This window comes from Ascaphus truei, chromosome 1 (genome assembly GCF_040206685.1).
Source record: "Ascaphus truei isolate aAscTru1 chromosome 1, aAscTru1.hap1, whole genome shotgun sequence".
NCBI classification, from domain to species: Eukaryota; Metazoa; Chordata; class Amphibia; order Anura; family Ascaphidae; genus Ascaphus; species Ascaphus truei.
In genome coordinates, this window is record NC_134483.1 from 544,521,220 (window position 1) to 544,544,616 (window position 23,397).

At 52.4% G+C, this 23,397-nt stretch overlaps 1 protein-coding gene across 2 annotated transcripts in view; it reads right to left on the bottom strand.

Annotated features, from left to right (window-relative positions):
• LOC142467830 (transcription factor COE3-like) overlaps positions 1-23,397 on the bottom strand; it is a 259,166-nt gene that overhangs the window by 173,339 nt on the left and 62,430 nt on the right. For both annotated transcript variants that reach the window (XM_075573731.1, XM_075573722.1), the window contains exons 2-3: positions 21,090-21,246; positions 5,942-6,005 (exon numbers count right to left, since the gene is read on the bottom strand). In XM_075573731.1, coding sequence (XP_075429846.1) covers positions 5,942-6,005; positions 21,090-21,246 — 221 coding nt within the window. The remainder of the gene's footprint in view (positions 1-5,941; positions 6,006-21,089; positions 21,247-23,397) is intronic.

Here is a 23,397-nt window from a genome sequence, read left to right on the forward strand (position 1 = left end):
GGGAGCGGGACAGAAGCAGCACCTGGGAGCGGGGACAGAAGCAGCACCTGGGAGCGGGACAGAAGCAGCACCTGGGAGAGGGACAGAAGCAGCACCTGGGAGAGGGACAGAAGCTGCACCTGGGAGCGGGGACAGAAGCAGCACCTGGGAGAGGGACAGAAGCTGCACCTGGGAGCGGGGACAGAAGCAGCACCTGGGAGCGGGGACAGAAGCTGCACCTGGGAGCGGGGACAGAAGCAACACCTGGGAGCGGGGACAGAAGCAGCACCTGGGAGAGGGACAGAAGCTGCACCTGGGAGCGGGGACAGAAGCAGCACCTGGGAGCCGGGACAGAAGCTGCACCTGGGAGCGGGGACAGAAGCAACACCTGGGAGCGGGGACAGAAGCAGCACCTGGGAGCGGGACAGAAGCAGCACCTGGGAGCGGGTCAGAAGCAGCACCTGGGAGCGGGGACAGAAGCAGCACCTGGGAGCGGGTCAGTAGCAGCACCTGGGAGCGGAGACAAAAGCAGCACCTGGGAGCGGGACAGAAGCAGCACCTGGGAGCGGAGACAGAAGCAGCACCTGGGAGCCGGGACAGAAGCAGCACCTGGGAGCGGGACAGAAGCAGCACCTGCGAGTGGGGACAGAAACTGCACCTGGGAGCGGGGACAGAAGCAGCACCTGGGAGCAGAGACAGAAGCAGCACCTGGGAGTGGGGACAGAAACTGCACCTGGGAGCGGGGACAGAAGCAGCACCTGGGAGCGGGACAGAAGCAGCACCTGGGAGCGGGTCAGAAGCAGCACCTGGGAGCGGGGACAGAAGCAGCACCTGGGAGTGGGGACAGAAACTGCACCTGGGAGCGGGGACAGAAGCAGCACCTGGGAGCAGAGACAGAAGCAGCACCTGGGAGCAGGGACAGAAGCAGCATCTGGGAGCGGGACAGAAGCAGCACCTGGGAGCGGGGACAGAAGCAGCACCTGGGAGCGGGGACAGAAGCAGCAACTGGGAGTGGGACAGAAGCAGCACCTGGGAGCGGGACAGAAGCTGCACCTGGGAGCGGGGACAGAAGCAGCACCTGGGAGCCGGGACAGAAGCTGCACCTGGGAGCGGGGACAGAAGCAACACCTGGGAGCGGGGACAGAAGCAGCACCTGGGAGCGGGACAGAAGCAGCACCTGGGAGTGGGTCAGAAGCAGCACTTGGGAGCGGGGACAGAAGCAGCACCTGGGAGCGGGTCAGTAGCAGCACCTGGGAGTGGAGACAAAAGCAGCACCTGGGAGCGGGACAGAAGCAGCACCTGGGAGCCGGGACAGAAGCAGCACCTGGGAGCGGGACAGAAGCAGCACCTGCGAGTGGGGACAGAAACTGCACCTGGGAGCGGGGACAGAAGCAGCACCTGGGAGCAGAGACAGAAGCAGCACCTGGGAGTGGGGACAGAAACTGCACCTGGGAGCGGGGACAGAAGCAGCACCTGGGAGCGGGACAGAAGCAGCACCTGGGAGCGGGTCAGAAGCAGCACCTGGGAGCGGGGACAGAAGCAGCACCTGGGAGTGGGGACAGAAACTGCACCTGGGAGTGGGGACAGAAGCAGCACCTGGGAGCAGAGACAGAAGCAGCACCTGGGAGCAGGGACAGAAGCAGCATCTGGGAGCGGGACAGAAGCAGCACCTGGGAGCGGGGACAGAAGCAGCACCTGGGAGCGGGGACAGAAGCAGCACCTGGGAGCGGGACAGAAGCAGCACCTGGGAGCGGGACAGAAGCTGCACCTGGGAGCCGGGGACAGAAGCAGCACCTGGGAGCGGGGACAGAAGCAGCACCTGGGAGCGGGACAGAAGCTGCACCTGGGAGCGGGGACAGAAGCAGCACCTGGGAGCAGGACAGAAGCACACCTGGGAGCGGGACAGAAGCAGCACCTGGGAGCAGGGACAGAAGCAGCACCTGGGAGCCGGGGACAGAAGCTGCACCTGGGAGCGGGGACAGAAGCAGCACCTGGGAGTGAGACAGAAGCTGCACCTGGGAGCGGGACAGAAGCAGCACCTGGGAGCGGGGACAGAAGCAGCACCTGGGAGTGAGACAGAAGCTGCACCTGGGAGCGGGACAGAAGCAGCACCTGGGAGCCGGGGACAGAAGCAGCACCTGGGAGCCGGGACAGAAGCAGCACCTGGGAGCCGGGACAGAAGCAGCACCTGGGAGCGGGGACAGAAGCAGCACCTGGGAGCCGGGGACAGAAGCAGCACCTGGGAGCGGGACAGAAGCAGCACCTGGGAGCGGGGACAGAAGCAGCACCTGGGAGCGGGGACAGAAGCAGCACCTGGGAGCGGGGACAGAAGCAGCACCTGGGAGCCGGGACAGAAGCAGAACCTGGGAGCGGGGACAGAAGCAGCACCTGGGAGCGGGGACAGAAGCAGCACCTGGGAGAGGGACAGAAGCAGCACCTGGGAGCGGGACAGAAGCAGCACCTGGGAGCGGGACAGAAGCAGCACCTGGGAGCCGGGACAGAAGCAGCACCTGGGAGCGGGGACAGAAGCAGCACCTGGGAGCGGGACAGAAGCAGCACCTGGGAGCCGGGACAGAAGCAGCACCTGGGAGCGGGGACAGAAGCAGCACCTGGGAGCGGGGACAGAAGCAGCACCTGGGAGCGGGTCAGAAGCAGCACCTGGGAGCGGGGACAGAAGAGGCACCTGGGAGTGGGACAGAAGCAGCACCTGGGAGCGGGACAGAAGCTGCACCTGGGAGCGGGACAGAAGCAGCACATGGGAGCGGGGACAGAAGCAGAACCTGGGAGTGGGACAGAAGCTGCACCTGGGAGCGGGGACAGAAGCTGCACCTGGGAGCGGGACAGAAGCTGCACCTGGGAGCGGGACAGAAGCTGCACCTGGGAGCGGGACAGAAGCAGCACCTGGGAGCGGGGACAGAAGCAGCACCTGGGAGTGGGACAGAAGCAGCACCTGGGAGCGGGACAGAAGCTGCACCTGGGAGCTGGGACAGAAGCTGCACCTGGGAGCGGGGACAGAAGCTGCACCTGGGAGCGGGGACAGAAGCAGCACCTGGGAGAGAGACAGAAGCAGCACCTGGGAGCGGGGACAGAAGCAGCACCTGGGAGCGGGACAGAAGCTGCACCTGGGAGTGGGACAGAAGCAGCACCTGGGAGCGGGGACAGAAGCTGCACCTGGGAGCGGGACAGAAGCAGCACCTGGGAGAGGGACAGAAGCTGCACCTGGGAGCGGGGACAGAAGCAGCACCTGGGAGAGGGACAGAAGCAGCACCTGGGAGAGGGACAGAAGCTGCACCTGGGAGCGGGGACAGAAGCAGCACCTGGGAGAGGGACAGAAGCTGCACCTGGGAGCGGGGACAGAAGCAGCACCTGGGAGCCGGGACAGAAGCTGCACCTGGGAGCGGGGACAGAAGCAACACCTGGGAGCGGGGACAGAAGCAGCACCTGGGAGCGGGACAGAAGCAGCACCTGGGAGCGGGTCAGAAGCAGCACCTGGGAGCGGGGACAGAAGCAGCACCCGGGAGCGGGTCAGTAGCAGCACCTGGGAGCGGAGACAAAAGCAGCACCTGGGAGCGGGACAGAAGCAGCACCTGGGAGCCGGGACAGAAGCAGCACCTGGGAGCGGGACAGAAGCAGCACCTGCGAGTGGGGACAGAAACTGCACCTGGGAGCGGGGACAGAAGCAGCACCTGGGAGCAGAGACAGAAGCAGCACTTGGGAGTGGGGACAGAAACTGCACCTGGGAGCGGGGACAGAAGCAGCACCTGGGAGCGGGACAGAAGCAGCACCTGGGAGCGGGTCAGAAGCAGCACCTGGGAGTGGGGACAGAAACTGCACCTGGGAGCGGGGACAGAAGCAGCACCTGGGAGCAGAGACAGAAGCAGCACCTGGGAGCAGGGACAGAAGCAGCATCAGGGAGCGGGGACAGAAGCAGCACCTGGGAGCGGGGACAGAAGCAGCACCTGGGAGTGGGACAGAAGCAGCACCTGGGAGCGGGACAGAAGCTGCACTTGGGAGCGGGGACAGAAGCAGCACCTGGGAGCGGGACAGAAGCTGCACCTGGGAGCGGGGACAGAAGCAGCACCTGGGAGCAGGACAGAAGCAGCACCTGGGAGCGGGACAGAAGCAGCACCTGGGAGCCGGGACAGAAGCAGCACCTGGGAGCCGGGGACAGAAGCTGCACCTGGGAGCGGGGACAGAAGCAGCACCTGGGAGTGAGACAGAAGCTGCACCTGGGAGCGGGACAGAAGCAGCACCTGGGAGTGGGGACAGAAGCAGCACCTGGGAGCCGGGACAGAAGCAGCACCTGGGAACGGGGACAGAAGCAGCACCTGGGAGTGAGACAGAAGCTGCACCTGGGAGCGGGGACAGAAGCAGCAACTGGGAGCCGGGGACAGAAGCAGCACCTGGGAGCCGGGACAGAAGCAGCACCTGGGAGTGAGACAGAAGCTGCACCTGGGAGCGGGACAGAAGCAGCACCTGGGAGCGGGGACAGAAGCAGCACCTGGGAGTGAGACAGAAGCTGCACCTGGGAGCGGGGACAGAAGCAGCACCTGGAAGCCGGGACAGAAGCAGCACCTGGGAGCGGGGACAGAAGCAGCACCTGGGAGCGGGACAGAAGCAGCACCTGGGAGCCGGGACAGAAGCAGCACCTGGGAGCGGGGACAGAAGCAGCACCTGGGAGCGGGGACAGAAGAAGCACCTGGGAGCCGGGACAGAAGCAGCACCTGGGAGCGGGGACAGAAGCAGCACCTGGGAGCGGGGACAGAAGCAGCACCTGGGAGAGGGACAGAAGCAGCACCTGGGAGCGGGACAGAAGCAGCACCTGGGAGCCGGGACAGAAGCAGCACCTGGGAGCGGGGACAGAAGCAGCACCTGGGAGCGGGACAGAAGCAGCACCTGGGAGCCGGGACAGAAGAGGCACCTGGGAGCCGGGGACAGAAGCAGCAGCTGGGAGCGGGACAGAAGCAGCACCTGGAAGCGGGGACAGAAGCAGCACCTGGGAGCGGGGACAGAAGCAGCACCTGGGAGCGGGTCAGAAGCAGCACCTGGGAGCGGGGACAGAAGAGGCACCTGGGAGTGGGACAGAAGCAGCACCTGGGAGCGGGACAGAAGCTGCACCTGGGAGCGGGACAGAAGCAGCACATGGGAGCGGGGACAGAAGCAGCACCTGGGAGCAGGACAGAAGCTGCACCTGGGAGTGGGACAGAAGCAGCACCTGGGAGCGGGACAGAAGCTGCACCTGGTAGCGGGACAGAAGCAGCACCTGGGAGCGGGACAGAAGCAGCACCTGGGAGCGGGGACAGAAGCAACACCTGGGAGAGAGACAGAAGCAGCACCTGGGAGCGGGTCAGAAGCAACACCTGGGAGCGGGGACAGAAGAGGCACCTGGGAGTGGGACAGAAGCAGCACCTGGGAGCGGGACAGAAGCTGCACCTGGGAGCGGGACAGAAGCAGCACATGGGAGCGGGGACAGAAGCAGCACCTGGGAGCAGGACAGAAGCTGCACCTGGGAGTGGGACAGAAGCAGCACCTGGGAGCGGGACAGAAGCTGCACCTGGGAGCGGGACAGAAGCAGCACCTGGGAGAGGGACAGAAGCTGCACCTGGGAGCGGGGGCAGAAGCAGCACCTGGGAGAGGGACAGAAGCAGCACCTGGGAGAGGGACAGAAGCTGCACCTGGGAGCGGGACAGAAGCTGCACCTGGTAGCGGGACAGAAGCAGCACCTGGGAGCGGGACAGAAGCAGCACCTGGGAGCCGGGACAGAAGCAACACCTGGGAGCGGGGACAGAAGCAGCACCTGGGAGCGGGACAGAAGCAGCACCTGGGAGCGGGTCAGAAGCAGCACCTGGTAGCGGGGACAGAAGCAGCACCTGGGAGCGGGGACAGAAGCAGCACCTGGGAGCGGGGACAGAAGCAGCACCTGGAAGCCACAGCTCCCGTTGGGAGGCTACGGGACTCTTACCGTTGCTGTAGAGAAGCTGTAGTCGGTAGTGGATCCCATTATTAGTTTTCTCACCGCTCTGCTCCTGTGAACACGGAAATAGTGAAACATTCATCATGTGCAGTAAGTAAGACACAGAAACACACAGGCAAACTGTCAGATATGCACAAACACCACCCAGAGATCAGACTTTGCAAGCGATTCACTTGTGCATAGGTGCGCGTATTGCTGTGTGTACACACCATGTGCTTGTGTATAGGTGCACGTACACACCATGTGCTTGTGCATAGGTGTGCGTACACACCATGTGCTTGTGCATAGGTGTGCGTACACACCATGTGCTCGTGCTTAGGTGTGCGTGCACACTATGTGCTTGTGCACAGGTGCGCGTACACACCATGTGCTTTTGTATAGGTGCGCATATTGTGTGCGTACACACCATGTGCCTGTGCATTGGTGTGCGTACACACCATGTGCTTGTGTATAGGTGTGCGTATTGCTGCGTGTACACATGTACTTGTGCATAGGTATGTATACACATGTGTGCTTGTGTGTAGGTGCGCGTATTGTGCGCGTACACACCCTGTGCTTGTGCATAGGTGCGTGTATTGTGCGCGTACACACCATGTGCTTGTGTATAGGTGCGTGTAGTGTGCGCGTACACACCCTGTGCTTCTGCATAGGTGCGCGTATTGTGCACGTACACACCATGAGCTTGTGCATAGGTGCACGTACACACCCTGTGCTTGTGTATAGGCACGCGTATTGCTACGTGTACACGTGACCTTGTGCATAGGTGCACGTACACACCCTGTGCTTGTGTATAGGCACGCGTATTGCTACGTGTACACGTGACCTTGTGCATAGGTGCGCGAACACACCATGTGCTTGTGCATAGGTGTGCGTATTGTGCGTGCACACACCATTTGCTTGGGCATAGGTGAGCGTACACACCATGTGCTTGTGTATACATGTGCGTATTGCTACGTGTACATGTGTACTTGTGCTTAGGTGAGCATACACACCATGTTCTTGTGCATAGGTGTGCGTATTGTGCGCGTACTCACCATGTTCTTGTGTATAGGTGCACGTACACACCATGTGCCTGTGTATAGGTGCGCGTATTGTGCACGTACACACCATGTGCTTGTGCATAGGTGCGTGTATTTCTACGTGTGCGTGTGCATAGGTGCGCATATTTCTATGTGTACTTGTACATAGGTGCGCGTATTTCTACGTGTACTTGTGCATAGGTGCGCATATTTCTATGTGTACTTGTGCATAGGTGCACGTATTTCTATGTGTACTTGTGCATAGGTGCGCGTATTTCTATGTGTACTTGTGCATAGGTGCGCATATTTCTATGTGTACTTGTGCATACAGTAGGTGCACGTATTGCTACGTGTACTTGTGTATAGGTGCACGTATTGCTACGTGTACTTGTGTATAGGTGCGCGTATTTCTATGTGTACTTGTACATAGGTGCGCGTATTTCTATGTGTACTTGTGCATAGGTGCTCGTATTTCTACGTGTACATGTGCATAGGTGCGCGTATTTCTACGTGTACATGTGCATAGGTGCGCGTATTTCTACGTGTACATGTGCATAGGTGCGAGTATTTCTACATGTACTTGTGCGTAGGTGCACATATTTCTATGTGTACTTGTGCATAGGTGCGCGTATTTCTCGTGTACTTGTGCATCGGTGCGCGTATTTCTACGTGTAATTGTGCATAGGGAGGGTTATACACAGAGGACACTGATCTAGTGATTAATCTCACCCAGTAAAATTTAATAAAACAAGAATGTTTAGATAAATTATGTACAGTAAAGAGGCAATGGGTGTAGTGGTCATTGTGGTCATTGTGGTTATGGCTGTGGTGACAGCAGCCGGAATGGACGGATTAATGAGAGCCCGGAGACAATAGTAGCTGCTTCTGTGGAAACAGCCGCCGCTGAAGTTGACCCAAAGCAGCAGCGTCCTAGTATGGAAATAAATAAACCAGGGAGGAGACACGCTTAGCAGATAAACGGTAATAATGTCACCACCTCCAGGGTGGAAAAGGTTGCCCAGAAAAACTAGAGGGTGTTCACAAGACTAGAAGTGGAATCCACAGGGTAGCAAACCAAACCAAGCTAAGCAGCACGTGTGTTATTAATACCAATCCAAGTGAGAGGAGAAAGGCTGGGCAGGCCTCAACCTCCGGGAGTGCCAGCATCACAGCAGAACTACGTGTACAGGACCGGTCAGCTACTCTCTTTTATGCGTCCTCCTATTCCTCAGCAGACTGTGTAACTGCGGTGACAAGGACTGGGAGGAAGGGGATGGATGTGAAACTGGCTATAGGTTTGCGGCCTGAGAGAATTAACACTGTTGGGGTCCCTGCTTCTGATTGGGACCCCGACCCCCAGCCCCTAGCTGAGGGAAACCAATACTAACCGTGTGGAGGAATCGGCTTCTATTCTCTCCTAATGGCCCAACAGTATTAACGCCGAGAACCGGATTAACACTGAGGGGTCCCATTCAGCAGCATGGAGCCCCGCGGAGGTAATCCTACTGGGTTTCTCACTGTGTTCGGGGCCGCAATCAGTGCCGCCACCAGTTGCATAATTCAAATGTCATTTATTGTAACATTACGTGGGGGCCCAAACAAGCCAGTACTGACCAGGCATTGCCAGCGCCAGACGCAACGTCCATGTTGGCTTTGCACAGGGTTTGGATGCTTCATCTGTAATGCAAGATACTCCTTTTAATTTCATCTTTGCCCTGTGACTAGAAAATCTTTTGTAAGTGTGAGTGCTGCCACAGCTGCAGGGCGAGTGGTGAGAGAGTGTGTAAGTGTGAGTGCTGCCACAGCTGCAGGGCGAGTGGTGAGAGTGTGTAAGTGTGAGTGCTGCCACAGCTGCAGGGCGAGTGGTGAGAGAGTGTGTAAGTGTGTGTGCTGCCACAGCTGCAGGGCGAGTGGTGAGAGTGTGTAAGTATGAGTGCTGCCACAGCTGCAGGGCGAGTGGTGAGAGAGTGTGTAAGTGTGTGTGCTGCCACAGCTGCAGGGCGAGTGGTGAGAGAGTTTGTAAGTGTGAGTGCTGCCACAGCTGCAGGGCGAGTGGTGAGAGAGTTTGTAAGTGTGAGTGCTGCCACAGCTGCAGGGTGAGTGGTGAGAGAGTGTGTAAGTGTGAGTGCTGCCACAGCTGCAGTGCGAGTGGTGAGAGAGTTTGTAAGTGTGAGTGCTGCCACAGCTGCAGGGCGAGTGGTGAGAGAGTTTGTAAGTGTGAGTGCTGCCACAGCTGCAGGGCGAGTGGTGAGAGAGTATGTAAGTGTGAGTGCTGCCACAGCTGCAGGGCGAGTGGTGAGAGAGTTTGTAAGTGTGAGTGCTGCCACAGCTGCAGGGCGAGTGGTGAGAGAGTGTGTAAGTGTGAGTGCTGCCACAGCTGCAGGGCGAGTGGTGAGAGAGTGTGTAAGTGTGAGTGCTGCCACAGCTGCAGGGCGAGTGGTGAGAGAGTTTGTAAGTGTGAGTGCTGCCACAGCTGCAGGGTGAGTGGTGAGAGAGTATGTAAGTGTGAGTGCTGCCACAGCTGCAGGGTGAGTGGTGAGAGAGTTTGTAAGTGTGAGTGCTGCCACAGCTGCAGGGCGAGTGGTGAGAGAGTGTGTAAGTGTGAATGCTGCCACAGCTGCAGGGTGAGTGGTGAGAGAGTTTGTAAGTGTGAGTGCTGCCACAGCTGCAGTGCGAGTGGTGAGAGAGTTTGTAAGTGTGAGTGCAGCCACAGCTGCAAGGTGTGTGGTGAGAGAGTATGTAAGTGTGAGTGCTGCCACAGCTGCAGGGCGAGTGGTGAGAGAGTTTGTAAGTGTGAGTGCTGCCACAGCTGCAGGGTGAGTGGTGAGAGAGTTTGTAAGTGTGAGTGCTGCCACATCTGCAGGGCGAGTGGTGAGAGAGTTTGTAAGTGTGAGTGCAGCCACAGCTGCAAGGTGTGTGGTGAGAGAGTATGTAAGTGTGAGTGCTGCCACAGCTGCAGGGCGAGTGGTGAGAGAGTTTGTAAGTGTGAGTGCTGCCACAGCTGCACGGCAAGTGGTGAGAGAGTGTGTAAGTGTGACTGCTGCCACAGCTGCAGGGCAAGTGGTGATAGAGTATGTAAGTGTGAGTGCTGCCACAGCTGCAGGGTGAATGGTGAGAGAGTTTGTAAGTGTGAGTGCTGCCACAGATGCAGTGGGAGTGGTGAGAGAGTGTGTGAGTGTTGCCACATCTGCAGGGCGAGTGGTGAGAGAGTGTGTAAGTGTGAGTGCTGCCACAGCTGCAGGGTGAGTGGTGAGAGAGTTTGTAAGTGTGAGTGCTGCCACAGCTGCACGGCAAGTGGTGAGAGAGTGTGTAAGTGTGACTGCTGCCACAGCTGCAGGGCAAGTGGTGATAGAGTATGTAAGTGTGAGTGCTGCCACAGCTGCAGGGTGAATGGTGAGAGAGTTTGTAAGTGTGAGTGCTGCCACAGATGCAGGGGGAGTGGTGAGAGAGTGTGTGAGTGTTGCCACATCTGCAGGGCGAGTGGTGAGAGAGTGTGTAAGTGTGAGTACTGCCACAGCTGCAGGGTGAGTGGTGAGAGAGTTTGTAAGTGTGAGTGCTGCCACAGCTGCAGGGCAAGTGGTGAGAGAGTGTGTAAGTGTGAGTACTGCCACAGCTGCAGGGTGAGTGGTGAGAGAGTTTGTAAGTGTGAGTTCTGCCACAGCTGCAGGGCAAGTGGTGAGAGAGTGTGTAAGTGTGACTGCTGCCACAGCTGCAGGGCAAGTGGTGAGAGAGTGTGTAAGTGTGACTGCTGCCACAGCTGCAGGGTGAATGGTGAGAGAGTTTGTAAGTGTGAGTGCTGCCACAGCTGCAGGGCAAGTGGTGAGAGAGTGTGTAAGTGTGACTGCTGCCACAGCTGCAGGGCAAGTGGTGAGAGAGTGTGTAAGTGTGAGTGCTCCCACAGCTATAGGGTGAATGGTGAGAGAGTTTGTAAGTGTGAGTGCTGCCACAGATGCAGGGGGAGTGGTGAGAGAGTGTGTGAGTGTTGCCACATCTGCAGGGCGAGTGGTGAGAGAGTGTGTAAGTGTGAGTGCTGCCACAGCTGCAGTGCGAGTGGTGAGAGAGTGTGTAAGTGTGAGTGCTGCCACAGCTGCAGGGCAAGTGGTGAGAGAGTGTGTAAGTGTGACTGCTGCCACAGCTGCAGGGCAAGTGGTGAGAGAGTGTGTCAGTGTGAGTGCTGCCACAGCTGCAGGGTGAGTGGTGAGAGAGTTTGTAAGTGTGAGTGCTGCCACAGCTGCAGGCCAGGTGGTGAGAGAATGTGTAAGTGTGACTGCTGCCACAGCTGCAGGGCAAGTGGTGAGAGAGTGTGTAAGTGTGACTGCTGCCACAGCTGCAGGGCAAGTGGTGAGAGAGTGTGTAAGTGTGACTGCTGCCACAGCTGCAGGGTGAATGGTGAGAGAGTTTGTAAGTGTGAGTGCTGCCACAGCTGCAGGGCAAGTGGTGAGAGAGTGTGTAAGTGTGACTGCTGCCACAGCTGCAGGGCAAGTGGTGAGAGAGTGTGTAAGTGTGAGTGCTCCCACAGCTACAGGGTTAATGGTGAGAGAGTTTGTAAGTGTGAGTGCTGCCACAGATGCAGGGGGAGTGGTGAGAGAGTGTGTAAGTGTGAGTGCTGCTACAGCTGCAGGGCAAGTGGTAAGAGAGTGTGTAAGTGAGACTGCTGCCACAGCTGCAGGGCAAGTGGTGAGAGAGTGTGTAAGTGTGACTGCTGCCACAGCTGCAGGGTCAGTGGTGAGAGAGTTTGTAAGTGTGAGTGCTGCCACAGCTGCAGGGCAAGTGGTGAGAGAGTGTGTAAATGTGAGTGCTGCCACAGCTGCAGGGTGAGTGGTGAGAGTGTGTAAGTGTGAGTGCTGCCACAGCTGCAGGGTGAGTGGTGAGAGAGTGTGTAAGTGTGAGTGCTGTCACAGCTGCAGGGTGAGTGGTGAGAGAGTGTGTAAGTGTGACTGCAGCCACAGCTGCAGGGCAAGTGGTGAGAGAGTGTGTAAGTGTGAGTGCTGCCACAGCTACAGGGTGAATGGTGAGAGAGTTTGTAAGTGTGAGTGCTGCCACAGATGCAGGGGGAGTGCTGAGAGAGTGTGTAAGTGTGAGTGCTGCCACAGCTGCAGTGCGAGTGGTGAGAGAGTGTGTAAGTGTGAGTGCTGCCACAGCTGCAGGGCAAGTGGTGAGAGAGTGTGTAAGTGTGACTGCTGCCACAGCTGCAGGGCAAGTGGTGAGAGAGTGTGTCAGTGTGAGTGCTGCCACAGCTGCAGGGTGAGTGGTGAGAGAGTTTGTAAGTGTGAGTGCTGCCACAGATGCAGGGGGAGTGGTGAGAGAGTGTGTGAGTGTTGCCACATCTGCAGGGCGAGTGGTGAGAGAGTGTGTAAGTGTGAGTGCTGCCACAGCTGCAGGGCAAGTGGTGAGAGAGTGTGTCAGTGTGAGTGCTGCCACAGCTGCAGGGTGAGTGGTGAGAGAGTTTGTAAGTGTGAGTGCTGCCACAGATGCAGGGGGAGTGGTGAGAGAGTGTGTGAGTGTTGCCACATCTGCAGGGCGAGTGGTGAGAGAGTGTGTAAGTGAGACTGCTGCCACAGCTGCAGGGCAAGTGGTGAGAGAGTGTGTAAGTGTGACTGCTGCCACAGCTGCAGGGTTAATGGTGAGAGAGTTTGTAAGTGTGAGTGCTGCCACAGCTGCAGGGCAAGTGGTGAGAGAGTGTGTAAATGTGACTGCTGCCACAGCTGCAGGGTGAGTGGTGAGAGAGTTTGTAAGTGTGAGTGCTGCCACAGCTGCAGGGTGAGTGGTGAGAGTTTGTAAGTGTGAGTGCTGCCACAGCTGCAGGGCAAGTGGTGAGAGAGTGTGTAAATGTGAGTGCTGCCACAGCTGCAGGGTGAGTGGTGAGAGTGTGTAAGTGTGAGTGCTGCCACAGCTGCAGGGTGAGTGGTGAGAGAGTGTGTAAGTGTGAGTGCTGTCACAGCTGCAGGGTGAGTGGTGAGAGAGTGTGTAAGTGTGACTGCAGCCACAGCTGCAGGGCAAGTGGTGAGAGAGTGTGTAAGTGTGAGTGCTGCCACAGCTACAGGGTGAATGGTGAGAGAGTTTGTAAGTGTGAGTGCTGCCACAGATGCAGGGGGAGTGCTGAGAGAGTGTGTAAGTGTGAGTGCTGCCACAGCTGCAGTGCGAGTGGTGAGAGAGTGTGTAAGTGTGAGTGCTGCCACAGCTGCAGGGCAAGTGGTGAGAGAGTGTGTAAGTGTGACTGCTGCCACAGCTGCAGGGCAAGTGGTGAGAGAGTGTGTCAGTGTGAGTGCTGCCACAGCTGCAGGGTGAGTGGTGAGAGAGTTTGTAAGTGTGAGTGCTGCCACAGATGCAGGGGGAGTGGTGAGAGAGTGTGTGAGTGTTGCCACATCTGCAGGGCGAGTGGTGAGAGAGTGTGTAAGTGTGAGTGCTGCCACAGCTGCAGGGCAAGTGGTGAGAGAGTGTGTCAGTGTGAGTGCTGCCACAGCTGCAGGGTGAGTGGTGAGAGAGTTTGTAAGTGTGAGTGCTGCCACAGATGCAGGGGGAGTGGTGAGAGAGTGTGTGAGTGTTGCCACATCTGCAGGGCGAGTGGTGAGAGAGTGTGTAAGTGAGACTGCTGCCACAGCTGCAGGGCAAGTGGTGAGAGAGTGTGTAAGTGTGACTGCTGCCACAGCTGCAGGGTTAATGGTGAGAGAGTTTGTAAGTGTGAGTGCTGCCACAGCTGCAGGGCAAGTGGTGAGAGAGTGTGTAAATGTGACTGCTGCCACAGCTGCAGGGTGAGTGGTGAGAGAGTTTGTAAGTGTGAGTGCTGCCACAGCTGCAGGGTGAGTGGTGAGAGTGTGTAAGTGTGAGTGCTGCCACAGCTGCAGGGTGAGTGGTGAGAGAGTGTGTAAGTGTGAGTGCTGTCACAGCTGCAGGGTGAGTGGTGAGAGAGTGTGTAAGTGTGAGTGCTGCCACAGCTGCAAGGTGAGTGGTGAGAGACGGACATCACCATCCTGCCTATGACATATTATTACCATCAACAATCATCAGCACCTAATGCTATACAAATACACCACCACCAACAATCATCAGCACCTACTGCTATACAAATACACCACCACCAACAAACATCAGCACCTACTGCTATACAAATACACCACCACCAACAAACATCAGCACCTACTGCTATACATATACACCACCACCAACAAACATCAGCACCTACTGCTATACAAATACACAACCACCAACAAACATCAGCACCTACTGCTATACAAATACACCACCACCAACAATCATCAGCATCTACTGCTATACAAATACATCACCTCCAACAAACATCAGCACCTACTGCTATACAAATACACCACCACCAACAAACATCAGCACCTACTGCTATACAAATACACCACCACCAACAATCATCAGCACCTACTGCTATACAAATACACCACCACCAACAAACATCAGCACCTACTGCTATACAAATACACCACCACCAACAAACATCAGCACCTACTGCTATACAAATACACCACCACAAACAATCATCAGCACTTACTGCTATACAAATACACCACCACCAACAAACATCAGCACCTACTGCTATACAAATACACCACCACCAACAAACATCAGCACCTACTGCTATACACCACCACCAACAAACATCAGCACCTACTGCTATACAAATACAGAACCACCAACAAACAACAGCACCTACTGCTATACAAATACACCACCAACAACAATCATCAGCACCTACTGCTATACAAATACACAACCACAAACACACATCAGCATCTACTGCTATACAAATACACCACCACGAGCAATCATCAGCACCTACTGCTATACAAATACACCACCACCAACAAACATCAGCACCTACTGTTATACAAATACACCACCACCAACAAACATCAGCACCTACTGCTATACACCACCACCAACAAACATCAGCACCTACTGCTATACAAATACACAACCACCAACAAACAACAGCACCTACTGCTATACAAATATACCACCAACAACAATCATCAGCACCTACTGCTATACAAATACACAACCACCAACAAACATCAGCACCTACTGCTATACAAATACACCACCACGAACAATCATCAGCACCTACTGCTATACAAATACACCACAGCCAACAAACATCAGCACCTACTGCTATACACCACCACCACCAACAAACATCAGCACCTACTGCTATACAAATATACCACCACGAACAATCATCAGCACCTACTGCCATACAAATACTCCACCACCAACAAACATCAGCACCTACTTCTATACAAATACACCACCACGAACAATCATCAGCACCTACTGCTATACAAATACACCACCACCAACAAACATCAGCACCTACTGCTATACAAATACACCACCACCAACAAATATCAGCACCTACTGCTATACAAATACACCACCACCACTAATCATCAGCACCTACTGCTATACAAATACACCACCACGAACAATCATCAGCACCTACTGCTATACAAATACACCACCAACAACAAACATCAGCACCTACTGCTATACACCACCACCAACAAACATCAGCACCTACTGCTATACAAATACACCACCACCAACAAACATCAGCACCTACTGCTATACAAATACACCACCACCAACAAACATCAGCACCTACTGCTATACAAATACACCACCACCAACAAACATCAGCACCTACTGCTATACAAATACACCACCACCAACAAACATCAGCACCTACTGCTATACAAATACACCACCACCACCAATCATCAGCACCTACTGCCATACAAATACACCACCACCAACAATCATCAGCACCTACTGCTATACAAATACACCAGCACCAACAAACATCAGAACCTACTGCTATACAAATACACCACCACCAACAATCATCATCACCTACTGCTATACAAATACACCACCACCAACAAACATCAGCACCTACTGCTATACAAATACACCACCACCAACAATCATCAGCACCTACTGCTATACAAATACACCACCACCAACAAACATCAGCACCTACTGCTATACACCACCATCAACAAACATCAGCACCTACTGCTATACAAATACACCACCACCAACAATCATCAGCACCTACTGCTATACAAATACACCATCAACAACAAACATCAGCACCTACTGCTTTACAAATACACCACCACCAACAATCATCAGTACCTACTGCTATACACCACCACAGCCAACAAACATCAGCACCTACTGCTATACAAATACACCACCACCAACAATCATCAGCACCTACTGCTATACAAATACACCACCACAAACAAACATCAGCACCTACTGCTATACAAATACACCACCACCAACAATCATCAGCACCTACTGCTATACAAATACACCACCACCAACAAACATCAGCACCTACTGCTATACAAATACACCACCACCAACAAACATCAGCACCTACTGCTATACAAATACACCACCACCAACAATCATCAGAACCTAATGCTATACAAATACACCACCACCAACAATCATCAGCACCTACTGTTATACAAATACACCACCACCAACAAACATCAGCACCTCCTGCTATACAAATACACCACCACCAACAAACATCAGCACCTACTGCTATACAAATACACCACACCAACAATCATCAGCACCTACTGGTATACAAATACACCACCACCAACAAACATCAGCACCTACTGCTATACAAATACACCACCACCAACAAACATCAGCACCTACTGCTATACACCACCACAGCCAACAATCATCAGCACCTACTGCTATACAAATACACCACCACCAAAAAACATCAGCACCTACTGCTATACAAATACACCACCACCAACAAACATCAGCACCTACTGCTATACAAATACACCACCACCAACAAACATCAGCACCTACTGCTATACAAATACACCACCACCAACAATCATCAGCACCTACTGCCATACAAATACACCACCACCAACAATCATCAGCACCTACTGCTATACAAATACACAACCACCAACAATCATCAGCACCTACTGCTATACAAATACACCACCACCAACAATCATCAGCACCTACTGCTATACAAATACACCACCACCAACAATCATCAGCACCTACTTCTATACAAATACACCACCACCAACAATCATCAGCACCTACTGCTATACAAATACACCACCAACAACAAACATTAGCACCTACTGCTTTACAAATACACCACCACCAACAAACATCAGCACCTACTGCTATACAAATACACCACCACGAACAATCATCAGTACCTACTGCTATACACCACCACAGCCAACAAACATCAGCACCTACTGCTATACAAATACACCACCACCAACAATCATCAGCACCTACTGCTATACAAATACACCACCACAAACAAACATCAGCACCTACTGCTATACAAATACACCACCACCAACAATCATCAGCACCCACTGCTATACAAATACACCACCACCAACAAACATCAGCACCTACTGCTATACAAATACACCACCACCAACAAACATCAGCACCTACTGCTATACAAATACACCACCACCAACAATCATCAGCACCTACTGCTATACAAATACACCACCACCAACAAACATCAGCACCTACTGCTATACAAATACACCACCACCAACAAACATCAGCACCTACTGCTATACACCACCACAGCCAACAATCATCAGCACCTACTGCTATACAAATACACCACCACCAAAAAACATCAGCACCTACTGCTATACAAATACACCACCACCAACAAACATCAGCACCTACTGCTATACAAATACACCACCACCAACAAACATCAGCACCTACTGCTATACAAATACACCACCACCAACAATCATCAGCACCTACTGCCATACAAATACACCACCACCAACAATCATCAGCACCTACTGCTATACAAATACACCACCACCAACAAACATCAGCACCTACTGCTATATAAATACACCACCACCAACAATCATCAGCACCTACTGCTATACAAATACACCACCACCAACAATCATCAGCACCTACTGCTATACAAATACACCACCACCAACAATCATCAGCACCTACTTCTATACAAATACACCACCACCAACAATCATCAGCACCTACTGCTATACAAATACACCACTACCAACAAACATCAGCACCGACTGCTATACAAATACACCACCACCAACAAACATCAGCACCAACTGCTACAAACCACCACAGCCAACAATCATCAGCACCTACTGCTATACACCACCACCAACAATCATCAGCACCTACTGCTATACACCACCACCATCTATCATCAGCACCTACTGCTACAAACCACCACAGCCAACAATCATCAGCACTTACTGCTATGCACCACCACAGCCAACAATAATCAATCCTCATCACCCCCGGCCGCAGCTAACCTGCCAGCGACATCAGGATGTATGTTAGTGCTACAGTGACTATGAGCTGCACAAATATGTGAGTGACTAGATCTCCAAGCTCATTGAGGGGTCATACCATGGTCTCCCTATAACGTCTCTCACTCCCTCTCTCTCTGTCTCTCTCCCACACTCCTCTCTCTCTCACTCCCTCAGTCTCCCACTCTCTCTCACTCCCTCTCTCACTCTCTCTCTCTCCCTTTTGGTTACCCATGATCCGTGTATAAAGGTCCAAGAGAGTTAGCTCTTGGGCCCAGTAACATTGTATGATTCCAATGTACTTTGCGCAATAAAAGTATTTGGTGTGTTTTTCCCTTTCCGGGCATGCTAGCGAGCAGGGATTGCTAGGGTGGGAGTTTAAAGGGGGGTTTTGTGGAGGATCCGTTAACAGAATGTGCCTAGGAGGTTGGGGTCCGGAGCTGTCGGATCCCCTGTAAATGTACCCGGGAAACATGCCTGATTCTCGGATACATGTCGGCACATTGTCCCGGCAATACCTCCACTTGAAAACGCTTGGCGCGACTCCCCACTAGGGTACCCTGCTTCAGCACAGCCCAGAAAAGAGAATGAGGCACAGGGATAAACATGTAACCCTGTAGCTGAGGGAATCCCTAGGTTAAGGCGGTACACCAGCTTGTGCCAAAGTGACCCACAACCAGTGTAAGGTTTGTGGGTGCCCCAACCGAATATAAGGTTGAGTATGGGGAATAAGGCAGCTAGCATCTTTCTTATTCTGTCCCCTGTACCGAGAGACTCAGAAGTATATTAAACATGTACCTTGTGTATTAAAAAATACTTTAATAATGTAAAGTACTGAAATGTGTTTTTACATTCGGAACCGATGTCCAAACAGGCTGCCCGAGCTAACCCATAGGCGCCGGTAAGTCTGATGGACATCGGAGTTCAAAGCAGCCAGAGGATGCTCAGAGGTGTGAAAGCCATTTGGGCAGCGGGGGAAAGGCAGAGTACCAGGTCCGGAGATCAATGGCCGTCCTCCGGGATGCCACTTGTTCTGCCAGTGGAAGGTATAAGAAACACGGCTCCACGGAATTTTCAAAATTAATTTATTGGCAATAAATTTATCTTGAAAATTCCGTGGAGCCCTGTTTCTTATACCTTCCACTGTAAGCTGGATCATCACAGAGAATCCTGAACCAGGAGCACCGGTACTTGTATCTTTATATTATTGTTATGTGGTGCACAGCATTTCCCCTTTAGTAACTTGTTCTGCCAGGCCTGGTGGAGCCTGCCCAGCGGGTGGCATTGAGATAGCCAGGGACGGAGGTGGCAGGCTTGCGCATGTATCTTGGCAATTTCAGATTTCCCGCTGACCCGGCTTTTTTGTAGCCGGCTTGGCTCTGATTGGTTGCTGGGAATTTTCCCACGCAATGATTGGCTGCTGAGTTTTGTGAATGAAACTCAGAATACTACAAGAACCTGTGAGCCAATCAGATTGGAGTTCCCCAGTAGTAAGCGGGCGGGCTTTTCAAAGTTGCTCTTGCGCGAATAGCAGAGCAACCGGCTTCGATTTCATGCCTGAAAAGTCTGCCCGCCTGAGACTAAGTCCCGACTTTAGCGGCCAAGTTCTCAATATTGAACGTAGCCGACGCGGCTGGGATCTGATGCCGATTTTAGTTCCAACTTGGTACTAACTCACGGTCAAGAAAGTCCAAGTTCTAAGAAGGCAAGGGAGCGGTGGCGTGTGGATCTTCACGCCGATTTGGGAACCAGAAGATTCTGGGCTAAGTCCCAGTCAGGGTAAAAATCTTATTTAGAGTTCCCTGCACCTAGAATAGTCTAGTTTTCGACCCCAGACCCCCAGTAAGTGCGTCTTTTTTTCTGTATTTTGTGTATCATAGTGTGTAAGGGAATTTGTGCGAATAAACAAAATGTATTTAATTACCTTGTTTTGCTCAGTGAATGATCCCGGTTAAAAAGGTGTAAATTGCCTGGTCTCCTATGCTACAAGTTTAGGTCAGTCACAGGCACATGTCAGTCACAGGCGCAGGTAATTCACAGGTGCAGGTCAGTCACAGGTGCAGGTCATTCACAGGCACATGTCAGTAACAGGCGCAGGTCATTCACAGGTGCAGGTCAGTCACAGGTACAGGTCAGTCACAGGTGCAGGTCAGTCACAGGCACATGTCAGTCACAGATGCAGGTCATTCAAAGGCGCAGGTCAGTCACAGGTACAGGTCAATCACAGATACAGGTCAGTCACAGGCACAGGTCATTCACAGGTATAGGTCAGTCACAGGCACAGGTCATTCACAGGTACAGGTCAGTCACAGGCACAGGTCATTCACAGGTACAGGTCATTCACAGGTGCAGGTCATTAAAATGATTGATTTTGCCCGTATAGCCGTTACCCGGTTTTCTAAAAAAAAAATAGGACTCGTTACAACTCTAGTATACAGCGTAAATAAATGGGTATGGTTACTATCTCATTATATATAGGTTTCGGTGCTTGTCTACAGTATTATCTTAGAGACCCGTTGTAAAATCCTTACACGTGGACAGAAAGGGGGAAGATGACATGTTTCTCTTGCATCATTGCAGTATTGGGACATCCTACAGGATAGATTGCTACACCGTGGAAATGACATGTTATTTTATATTGTGCTCATATATGGGCAATACAGCAAACTTGCACGGGTTATGTACACTACGGAAGTAACGATGAGGTTTATAGAGAATCCCCTGACCAGCTCTTACTTTGTCTTTCTCCACAAAGTCGATGTAGGACGTTCTCTCAATCTCCACAGGTTGTCCTTGCCGATCATACAGGGCCAGGACAAAGTGGAAGAAGTTGGATTTCCGCAGGTTGGATGGAGGCTGCTTCTCAAAGTGAGCCCGGGCCAAACCGATCCCACTGTGAGAAGAGAAGCAGAAGAGAACTGGTCAGCGAATGGACATAAGATTGAGGAACACTGAAGAGAGGATGGTTTCAAGTCTAAATATTAATGATGCTATATTCTCTATATACATATATATTCAGCATGTAACTGGTTAAAATAAGTAATTTAGTATTAACTTAGTAATTATATTGGAAAATGATTAGCTGAAGACAGCCAGGTGTATGTTTAATGCCTGCTAAGTTGCAACAGTCTGCATTCAAAGGTCAGTTGAATAGTTGTAAGACCGTACAATAGAGATGGGTCTTAAAAGATAAGGAACACAGGATTACCTATAGTTACTTAGTGACAGAACAAAGAGTGTTTTCTAAATCACAGTAAATATTGCTAAAGGTAGGCCCTGTGTTCTAATGTTGTTGATTAACCAAGAGCATTTGGGGCTGACACTGAGAAAAATAGGTGATTACTATGTTAAAACTCTTGGAAGAAAATCTATCGAGTATATTTGAATATATAGATTCAGAATCATTTAACACCAAACTAAGAATAACCAAGCTAAGGATTCCCCACTCTAACTAACTTCTATATGCCTGAAATGATGCTGTAAAATATGTTTTCTATTGTCTATGAATACATTGAGAAAAGAACTGGGCCATGGACTATTTGATATATATTGAAAGGTGGGACATTTATTTGCACCCATCTAATGAAGCAAATCTTCAAACACCCCCTGAAATGCCTGTTCTAGAGGTGTGAATATCTCGTATACTATTAGAAAGATTCAACATTTCCAGAGCGTCCCCTCACTTCTTCATTAACTTCATGTTTCTTGTTCTATGTAGCACAGTATTTGGGTTGATAACAAGCAGTGTCACGCAAATAACCCAAACTTTAAGATGATACTGTAACTATGTTTGCTTGATTAGTTCCCTCTTAAAACATTGATATAGTTTGTAATTGTGACATTGGTCTGAAACAGGTGTGCTGTATTTTCAGTTCTTATCGTTTTCAGACGCCCTCTGTCCTCATATTCCTCGGTTGCAGAAAAAGGGGTTTCCATGTTAACAATGAGCAGAATGAAGTCTGTGGTCAGTGCAGACGTAACAGAAGATATTAGAATCAGTGATGGGGTCTGGGTGGAGGTTAGCAGCACTTCAGCCCCGTGAAATATGTTAATAATCTCAGCCAAAGCTGGAAAGTTTTCCAGGCTCAACTTGCAAAATGTAAAACTTCAATCCAAGTTACCAATATTTCCCCCACGATGCTGCTCGGTGTCCCCAATGTTGAGTTATCTGGTTTCTAATGTAGTCGTGACTAGGTACAAGGAAAGGGTCCTGCGTTTGAAGGCAATTGTGGAGTATTTTCTCCCTGCACCTACGGGCTCTATGTATCTGTAACAGGGTATGTCTTTCCCTGCCCTGTTATGCAAGTCCCTAACAAAAAATAACAAAGAAGGTATACGAGGTGACACTTTAATGTAAGGTAAGTAGGGTGGCCAGGTGGCTTCTCCAAAAATACTGGACTCAATGGTGAAAGGTGCGTCAGGTCACTATGTCCAGGGAGGAAAATACCGGACACATACATGTCCAGTATTACAGAACCTCTCATTTTTTACTGGACAGAGTGTCCAAATACAGGACAGTCCGGTTCAATACCGGACACCTGGCAACCCTAAATGTAATAGGGACTTAGATAATCAGGAGACACAAGAGTAAGATGTGGAATAGAACGAGCAGTACAAGGTATCACACAGTATACTCTACCACTTCTCCCGCCTTTGCTACTTTACTCTAGAAGAAGTGGCTCAGTGAGGAACGAAGCTGACTCTGTAAGTACGTGAACACCTGAATAATCTGCTTCCCTTCCCGGTGTCGGCTCCTTGGGACCTTGGGCGAGTCACTTTATCTCCCTGTGCCTCAGGCACCAAACACATAGAGTGTAAGCTCTGCGGGGCAGGGACGGTGTGCTGCGTATACTGTAATTGTGAAGCGCTGCATGAAATAAAGTTACTATTTATTATATTGACTCTGACAGAAGATAGGGCCTGTGAGGACTGCTCACTCAGCATGTGCCCCTAACGACCCCACCTTAACGAGTGATCTGTAAATCAGTACACAAGGGCCCAGATGTTTAGGTTGCCCTCTGTGAGCTCACAGAATTGCATCAAT